General features: G+C 52.0%; 1 protein-coding gene across 1 annotated transcript in view; it reads right to left on the reverse strand.

The window, feature by feature from the left end:
* FBXO3 (F-box protein 3) overlaps positions 1–690 on the reverse strand; it is a 175,664-nt gene extending 174,974 nt beyond the window's left edge. Inside the window, exon 1 of the mRNA XM_063946256.1 lies at positions 565–690. Coding sequence (XP_063802326.1) covers positions 565–656 — 92 coding nt within the window. The 5' untranslated portion in view covers positions 657–690. The remainder of the gene's footprint in view (positions 1–564) is intronic.
* Positions 691–9,655: the final 8,965 nt, after the last annotated feature.

Raw genomic sequence — 9,655 nt, forward strand, 5'->3', positions numbered from 1 at the left:
GTGACAGGACACCTCAGTGATACGGATGATGGGGGAGGTAGTGACAGGACACCTCAGTGATATGGATGATGGGGGAGGTAGTGACAGGATACCTCAGTGATATGGATGATGGGGGAGGTAGTGACAGGACACCTCAGTGATATGGATGATGGGGGAGGTAGTGACAGGACACCTCAGTGATATGGATGATGGGGGAGGTAGTGACAGGACACCTCAGTGATATGGATGATGGGGGAGGTAGTGACAGCACACACCTCAGTGATATGGATGATGGGGGAGGTAGTGACAGGACACACACCTCAGTGATATGGATGATGGGGGAGGTAGTGACAGGACACCTCAGTGATACGGATGATGGGGGAGGTAGTGACAGGACACCTCAGTGATATGGATGATGGGGGAGGTAGTGACAGGACACACACCTCAGTGATATGGATGATGGGGGAGGTAGTGACAGGACACACACCTCCCCCTGTCTGCAGCACTGAGCGGGCTGGGAGGTTGAATGTAGGTCCGGGATGCAGGGGCGGCGCAGCCCCATGAACCTATACTACAGGTATATACCTGAGCAAATCTTGGAAGTCCAGGTGGGACAGGATCAGCAAGAGAGGGTCAGACGGGAGATCAGCAAATCCCAGCTCACAGGCCGCCGCCATCTTGGAGGAGACCGGATGCGCACGCGCAGATAATGTTTCCCTTCCCGTCTAAGGCCCCGCCCCTCGGGAAGTCCTTATCTGTAAGCAGCAGACCTTCTGCTTAGGGCGGGGCTTGAAGGTGACGCTATCTTGGGGGTGGGGCATGAAAGGTACGGGTGTCAGGAGAGTGTGTGAGCGTGAGATTGTGGCAGTGGCGCATGAGAGAAATATCATTTCCCTACCACGTCACTATAACCTCTAGTAACCTGCTGGCGAGGTACACTCCAGGGGTGGCACACACACACAGAGGAAGAGAGGCTGGCACAGACAGAGGAAGAAAGACTGGCATAGATAGAGGAAGAAAGACTGGCACAGAGAAAGGAAGGGAACAGAGGCTGGCACAGAGAAAGGAAGGGAAGAGAAGCTGGCACAGACAGAGGAAGAGAGGCTGGCACAGAGAAAGGAAGGGAAGAGAGGCTGGCACAGAGAAAGGAAGGGAAGAGAGGCTGGCACAGACAGAGGAAGAAAGACTGCACAGAGAAAGGAAGGGAAGAGAGGCTGGCACAGAGAAAGGAAGGGAAGAGAGGCTGGCACAGAGAAAGGAAGGGAAGAGAAGCTGGCACAGACAGAGGAAGAAAGACTGCACAGAGAAAGGAAGGGAAGAGAGGCTGATACAGAGAAAGGAAGGGAAGAGAGGCTGGCACAGAGAAAGGAAGGGAAGAGTGGCTGGCACAGAGAAAGGATTGGAAGAGAGGCTGATACAGAGGAAGGAAGGGAAGAGAGGCTGGCACAGAGAAAGGAAGGGAAGAGAGGCTGATACAGAGAAAGGAAGGGAAGAGAGGCTGGCACAGAGAAAGGAAGGGAAGAGAGGCTGACACAGGAAGGAAGGGAAGAGAGGCTGGCACAGAGAAAGGAAGGGAAGAGAGGCTGATACAGAGAAAGGAAGGGAAGAGAGGCTGATACAGGGAAAGAAAGGGAAGAGAGGCTGGCACAGAGAAAGGAAGGGAAGAGAGGCTGGCACAGAGGAAGGAAGGGAAGAGTGGCTGGCACAGAGAAAGGAAGGGAAGAGAGGCTGATACAGAGGAAGGAAGGGAAGAGAGGCTGGCACAGAGAAAGGAAGGGAAGAGAGGCTGGCACAGAGGAAGGAAGGGAAGAGAGGCTGGCACAGATAGAGGAAGAGAAGAGAGGCTGGCACAGAGAAAGGAAGGGAAGAGGCTGGCACAGATGAAGGAAGGGAAGAGTGGCTGGCACAGAGAGAGGAAGGGAAGAGTGGCTGGCACAGAGAAAGGAAGGGAAGAGAGGCTGATACAGAGAAAGGAAGGGAAGAGAAGCTGGCACAGACAGAGGAAGAGAGGCTGGCACAGAGAAAGGAAGGGAAGAGAGGCTGGCACAGAGAAAGGAAGGGAAGAGAGGCTGGCACAGACAGGAAGAAAGACTGCACAGAGAAAGGAAGGGAAGAGAGGCTGGCACAGAGAAAGGAAGGGAAGAGAGGCTGGCACAGAGAAAGGAAGGGAAGAGAGGCTGGCACAGACAGAGGAGGAAAGACTGGCATAGATAGAGGAAGAAAGACTGGCACAGAGAAAGGAAGGGAAGAGAGGCTGGCACAGAGAAAGGAAGGGAAGAGAAGCTGGCACAGACAGAGGAAGAGAGGCTGGCACAGAGAAAGGAAGGGAAGAGAGGCTGGCACAGAGAAAGGAAGGGAAGAGAGGCTGGCACAGACAGAGGAAGAAAGACTGCACAGAGAAAGGAAGGGAAGAGAGGCTGGCACAGAGAAAGGAAGGGAAGAGAGGCTGGCACAGAGAAAGGAAGGGAAGAGAAGCTGGCACAGACAGAGGAAGAAAGACTGCACAGAGAAAGGAAGGGAAGAGAGGCTGATACAGAGAAAGGAAGGGAAGAGAGGCTGGCACAGAGAAAGGAAGGGAAGAGTGGCTGGCACAGAGAAAGGATTGGAAGAGAGGCTGATACAGAGGAAGGAAGGGAAGAGAGGCTGATACAGAGAAAGGAAGGGTAGAGAAGGCTAGCACAGAGAAAGGAAGGGAAGAGAGGCTGATACAGAGAAAGGAAGAGAGGCTGGCACAGAGGAAGGAAGGGAACAGAGGCTGGCACAGAGAATGGAAGGGAAGAGAGGCTGATACAGAGAAAGGAAGGGAAGAGAGGCTGATACAGAGAAAGGAATGGAAGAGAGGCTGGCACAGAGAAAGGAAGGGAAGAGAGGCTGATACAGAGAAAGGAAGAGAGGCTGGCACAGAGAAAGGAAGGGAAGAGAGGCTGATACAGAGAAAGGAAGGGGAGATAGGCTGGCACAGAGAAAGGAAGGGAAGAGAGGCTGATACAGAGAAAGGAATGGAAGAGAGGCTGGCACAGAGAAAGGAAGGGAAGAGAGGCTGATACAGAGAAAGGAAGAGAGGCTGGCACAGAGAAAGGAAGGGAAGAGAGGCTGATACAGAGAAAGGAAGGGGAGATAGGCTGGCACAGAGAAAGGAAGGGAAGAGAGGCTGATACAGAGAAAGGAAGGGAAGAGAGGCTGATACAGAGAAAGGAAGGGAAGAGAGGCTGATACAGAGAAAGGAAGGGAAGAGAGGCTGGCACAGAGAAAGGAAGGGAAGAGAGGCTTATACAGAGGGAGGAAGGAAGGGAAGAGAGGCTGGCACAGAGAAAGGAAGGGAAGAGAGCTGGAACAGAAAGGAAGGGAAGAGAAGCTGGCACAGATGAAGGAAAGAAAAAGGCTGGCACAGAGAAAGAAAGAGAGGCTGACACAGGAAGAGAAGAGAGTCTGGCACAGAGAAAGGAAGGGAAGAGGCTGGCACAGAGAAAGAGAGGCTGACAGAGAAAGGAAGGGAAGAGAGGCTGGCACAGAGAAAGGAAGGGAAGAGAGGCTGATACAGAGAAAGGAAGGGAAGAGAGGCTGGCACAGAGAAAAGGGAAGAGAGGCTGATACAGAGGAAGGAAGGAAGGGAAGAGCGGCTGGAACAGAGAAAGGAAGGGAATGGAGGCAGGCACAGAGAATGGAAGGGAAGATAGGCTGGCACAGAGATAGGAAGGGAAGAGAGGCTGATACAGAGAAAGGAAGAGAAGCTGGCACAGAGAAAGGAAGGGAAGAGAGGCTGGCACAGAGAAAGGAAGGGAAGAGAGGCCTATACAGAGAAAGAAAGGGAAGAGAGGCTGGCACAGCAAGGAAGGGTAGAGAGGCTGATAAAGAGAAAGGAAGGGAAGAGAGGCTGATAAAGAGAAAGGAAGGGAAGAGAGGCTGGCACAGAGAAAGTAAGGGAAGAGAGGCTGATACAGAGGAAGGAAGGGAAGAGAGGCTGGCACAGAGAAAGGAAGGGAATGGAGGCTGGCACAGAGAATGGAAGGGAAGAGAGGCTGAGACAGAGAAAGGAAGGGAAGAGAGGCTGGCACAGAGAAAGGAATGGTAGAGATGCTGGCACAGAGAAAGGAATGGTAGAGAGCTGGAACAGAGAAAGGAAGGGAAGAGAAGCTGGCACAGAAAAAGGAAAGAAAAAGGCTGGCACAGAGAAAGAAAGAGAGGCTGACACAGATAGAGGTAGAGAAGAGAGGCTGGCACAGAGAAAGGAAGGGAAGAGAGGCTGGCACAGAGAAAGGAAGGGAAGAGAGGCTGGCACAGAGAAAGGAGGGGAAGAGAGGCTGATACAGAGAAAGGATGGGAAGAGAGGCTGGCACAGAGAAAGGAAGGGAAGAGAGGCTGATACAGAGAAAGGAAGAGAGGCTGGCACAGAGAAAGGAAGCGAAGAGAGGCTGGCACAGAGAAAGGAAGGGAAGAGAGGCTGGCACAGGGAAGGGAAGAGAGGCTGGCACAGAGAAAGGAAGGGAAGAGAGGCTGGCACAGAGAAAGGAAGGGAAGAGAGGCTGATACAGAGAAAGGAAGGGAAGAGAGGCTGATACAGAGAAAGGAAGGGAAGAGAGGCTGATACAGAGAAAGGAAGGGAAGAGAGGCTGGCACAGAGAAAGGAAGGGAAGAGAGGCTGATACAGAGGGAGGAAGGAAGGGAAGAGAGGCTGGCACAGAGAAAGGAAGGGAAGAGAGCTGGAACAGAAAGGAAGGGAAGAGAAGCTGGCACAGATGAAGGAAAGAAAAAGGCTGGCACAGAGAAAGAAAGAGAGGCTGACACAGGAAGATAAGAGAGTCTGGCACAGAGAAAGGAAGGGAAGAGGCTGGCACAGAGAAAGAGAGGCTGACAGAGAAAGGAAGGGAAGAGAGGCTGGCACAGAGTAAGGAAGGGAAGAGAGGCTGATACAGAGAAAGGAAGGGAAGAGAGGCTGGCACAGAGAAAAGGGAAGAGAGGCTGATACAGAGGAAGGAAGGAAGGGAAGAGCGGCTGGAACAGAGAAAGGAAGGGAATGGAGGCAGGCACAGAGAATGGAAGGGAAGATAGGCTGGCACAGAGATAGGAAGGGAAGAGAGGCTGATACAGAGAAAGGAAGAGAAGCTGGCACAGAGAAAGGAAGGGAAGAGAGGCTGGCACAGAGAAAGGAAGGGAAGAGAGGCCTATACAGAGAAAGAAAGGGAAGAGAGGCTGGCACAGCAAGGAAGGGAAGAGAGGCTGATAAAGAGAAAGGAAGGGAAGAGAGGCTGATAAAGAGAAAGGAAGGGAAGAGAGGCTGGCACAGAGAAAGTAAGGGAAGAGAGGCTGATACAGAGGAAGGAAGGGAAGAGAGGCTGGCACAGAGAAAGGAAGGGAATGGAGGCTGGCACAGAGAATGGAAGGGAAGAGAGGCTGAGACAGAGAAAGGAAGGGAAGAGAGGCTGGCACAGAGAAAGGAAGGGAAGAGAGGCTGGCACAGAGAAAGGAATGGTAGAGAGCTGGAACAGAGAAAGGAAGGGAAGAGAAGCTGGCACAGAAAAAGGAAAGAAAAAGGCTGGCACAGAGAAAGAAAGAGAGGCTGACACAGATAGAGGTAGAGAAGAGAGGCTGGCACAGAGAAAGGAAGGGAAGAGAGGCTGGCACAGAGAAAGGAAGGGAAGAGAGGCTGGCACAGAGAAAGGAGGGGAAGAGAGGCTGATACAGAGAAAGGATGGGAAGAGAGGCTGGCACAGAGAAAGGAAGGGAAGAGAGGCTGATACAGAGAAAGGAAGAGAGGCTGGCACAGAGAAAGGAAGCGAAGAGAGGCTGGCACAGAGAAAGGAAGGGAAGAGAGGCTGGCACAGGGAAGGGAAGAGAGGCTGGCACAGAGAAAGGAAGGGAACAGAGGCTGGCACAGAGAAAGGAAGGGAAGATATGCTGGCACAGAGAAAGGAAGGGAAGAGAGGCCGACAGAAAGGAAGAAAGAGGCTGGCACAGAGAAAGGAAGGGAAGAGGCTGGCACAGAGAAAGGCAGGGAAGATAGGCTGGCACAGAGATAGGAAGGGAAGAGAAGCTGGCACAGATAAAGGAAGGGAAGAGAGGCTGATACAGAGAAAGAAAGGGAAGAGAGGCTGGCACAGAGAAAGGAATGGAAGAGAGGCTGATACAGAGGAAGGAAGGGAAGAGAGGCTGGCACAGAGAAAGGAAGGGAATGGAGGCTGGCACAGAGAATGGAAGGGAATGGAGGCTGGCACAGAGAATGGAAGGGAAGAGAGGCTGATACAGAGAAAGGAAGGGAAGAGAAGCTGGCACAGGGAAAGGAAGGGAAGAGAGGCTGGCACAGAGAAAGGAAGGGAAGAGAGCTGGAACAGAGAAGGGAAGAGAAGCTGGCACAGAGAAAGGAAAGAAAAAGGCTGGCACAGAGAAAGAAAGAGAGGCTGACACAGAGGAAGAGAAGAGAGTCTGGCACAGAGAAAGGAAGGGAAGAGGCTGGCACAGAGAAAGAGGCTGACAGAGAAAGGAAGGGAAGAGAGGCTGGCACAGAGAAAGGAAGGGAAGAGAGGCTGATACAGAGAAAGGAAGGGAAGAGAGGCTGGCACAGAGAAAAGAAGGGAAGAGAGGCTGATACAGAGGAAGGAAGGGAAGAGAGGCTGGAACAGAGAAAGGAAGGGAATGGAGGCAGGCACAGAGAATGGAAGGGAAGATAGGCTGGCACAGAGATAGGAAGGGAAGAGAGGCTGATACAGAGAAAGGAAGATAAGCTGGCACAGAGAAAGGAAGGGAAGAGAGGCTGGCACAGAGAAAGGAAGGGAAGAGAGGCCTATACAGAGAAAGAAAGGGAAGAGAGGCTGGCACAGCAAGGAAGGGAAGAGAGGCTGATACAAAGGAGGGAAGGGAAGAGAGGCTGGCACAGAGAAAGGAAGGGAAGAGAGACTGATACAGAGGAAGGAAGGGAAGAGAGGCTGGCACAGAGAAAGGAAGGGAATGGAGGCTGGCACAGAGAATGGAAGGGAAGAGAGGCTGAGACAGAGAAAGGAAGGGAAGAGAGGCTGGCACAGAGAAAGGAAGGGTAGAGAGGCTGGCACAGAGAAAGGAAGGGAAGAGAGCTGGAACAGAAAAAGGAAGGGAAGAAAAGCTGGCACAGAAAAGGCTGGCACAGAGAAAGAAAGAGAGTCTGACACAGATAGAGGAAGAGAAGAGAGGCTGGCACAGAGAAAGGAAGGGAATAGAGGCTGGCACAGAGAAAGGAAGGGAAGAGAGGCTGATACAGATAAAGGAAGGGAAGAGAGGCTGATACAGAGAAAGGAAGGGAAGAGAGGCTGGCACAGAGAAAGGAAGGGAAGAGAGGCTGATACAGAGAAAGGAAGGGAAGAGAGGCTGATACAGAGAAAGGATGGGAAGAGAGGCTGGCACAGAGAAAGGAAGGGAAGAGAGGCTGATACAGAGAAAGGAAGAGAGGCTGGCACAGATAAAGGAAGCGAAGAGAGGCTGGCACAGAGAAAGGAAGTGAAGAGAGGCTGGCACAGAGAATGGAAGGGAAGATAGGCTGGCACAGAGAAAGGAAGGGAAGATAGGCTGGCACAGAGATAGGAAGGGAAGAGAGGCTGATACAGAAAAAGGAAGAGAAGCTGGCACAGAGAAACGAAGGGAAGAGAGGCTGATACAGAGAAAGAAAGGGAAGAGAGGCTGGCACAGATAAAGGAATGGAAGAGAGGCTGGCACAGAGAAAGGAAGGGAATGGAGGCTGGCACAGAGAATGGAAGGGAAGAGAGGCTGATACAGAGAAAGGAAGGGAAGAGAGGCTGGCACAGGGAAAGTAAGGGAAGAGAGGCTGGCACAGAGAAAGGAAGGGAAGAGAGCTGGAACAGAGAAAGGAAGGGAAGAGAAGCTGGCACAGAGAAAGGAAAGAAAAAGGCTGGCACAGAGAAAGAAAGAGAGGCTGACACAGGTAGAGGAAGAGAAGAGAGGCTGGCACAGAGAAAGGAAGGGAAGAGGCTGGCACAGAGAAAGAGAGGCTAACAGAGAAAGGAAGGGGTGAGAGGCTGGCACAGAGAAAGGAAGGGGAGAAAGACTGGCACAGAGAAAGGAAGGGAAGAGAGGCTGATACAGAGAAAGGAAGGGAAGAGAGGCTGGCACAGAGAAAGGAAGGGAAAAGAGGCTGATACAGAGAAAGGAAGGGAAGAGAGGCCGACAGAGAAAGGAAGAAAGAGGCTGGCACAGAGAAAGGAAGGGAAGAGGCTGATACAGAGAAAGGAAGGGAAGAGAGGCTGGCACAGAGAAAGGAAGGGAAGAGAGGCTGGCACGGAGAAAGGAAGGGAAGAGAGGCTGGCACGGAGAAAGGAAGGGAAGAGAGGCTGATACAGAGAAAGGAAGGGAAGAAAGGCTGGCACAGAGAAAGGAAGGGAAGAGAGGCTGATACAAAGAAAGGAAGAGAGGCTGGCACAGAGGAAGGAAGAGAGGCTGGCACAGAGAAAGGAAGGGAACAGAGGCTGGCACAGAGAATGGAAGGGAAGAGAGGCTGATACAGAGAAAGGAAGAGAAGAGAGGGTGGCACAGAGAAAGGAAGGGAAGAGAAGCTGGCACAGAGAAAGGAAGAGAGGCTGATACAGAGAAAGGAAGGGAAGAGAGGCTGATACAGAGAAAGGAAGGGAAGAGAGGCTGATACAGAGAAAGGAAGGGAAGAGAGGCTGATACAGAGGAAGGAAGGGAAGAGAGGCTGGCACAGAGAAAGGAAGGGAAGAGAGCTGGAACAGAGAAAGGAAGGGAAGAGAAGCTGGCACAGAGATAGGAAGGGAAGAGAGGCTGGCACAGAGATAGGAAGCGAAGAGAGGCTGATACAGAGAAAGGAAAAGAAGCTGGCACAGAGAAAGGAAAGAAAAAGGCTGGCACAGAGAAAGGAAGAGAGGCTGATACAGAGAAAAGAAGGGAAGAGAGGCTGATACAGAGAAAGGATGGGAAGAGAAGCTGGCACAGAGAAAAGAGGGAAGAGAGGCTGATACAGAGAAAGGAAGGGAAGAGAAGCTGGCACAGAGAAAAGAGGGAAGAGAGGCTGATACAGAGAAAGGAAGGGAAGAGAAGCTGGCACAGAGAAAATAAGGAAAGAGAGGCTGGCACAGTCAAGATGGGCTGAAGGGCTGGCACAGATGAAAAAAGTGCAGAGAGTGTGTGACATGGGTAGTGTGACCAGACGGGCCCGTCCCCAGTGCACAGAATGGAAGGTTAGGTCACACGTGACCTGACCACATAGGGGATTCCCACTTACCGTCAGTAACCGCCTGTTACTGACTCCACCCACTGCGCTGTGGGCGGGTTTATGCTGCCACCACCAAACTCCTAACCTGCCGTGGCGTTTGGAACCACGGTTCTGCTCTGTATGTGACGACGCACTGCGTTACCACACCTGTGCGGTGTTGACGAATCCCCACTAGTTGTCACGATCTAGGTAATTCCTTATCAGTATTTACCTTCCAAATGCCTCCTGAGACTGTCCCAGTGTTCCAAGCCTGGATTCCATCTGCACTGTCTGTGTGCAGCACGCTGCATCTCATTGTCTCAAATCTCTTTACTGTGATTCTGGCAGCTTCATGGTTAAAGCTCACATTCAAGTTACAAACAATCTTTCCCTCCAAAAGCTACCATGGGCGCAGCCATGTTTTCCTAATCACATGTTACCTTTCAGCCTATCAGCTGCACTCTGCTCTCAGCCTGATTACACAGC

Source organism: Pseudophryne corroboree, chromosome 11 (assembly GCF_028390025.1).
Source record: "Pseudophryne corroboree isolate aPseCor3 chromosome 11, aPseCor3.hap2, whole genome shotgun sequence".
Classification (NCBI taxonomy): Eukaryota; Metazoa; Chordata; class Amphibia; order Anura; family Myobatrachidae; genus Pseudophryne; species Pseudophryne corroboree.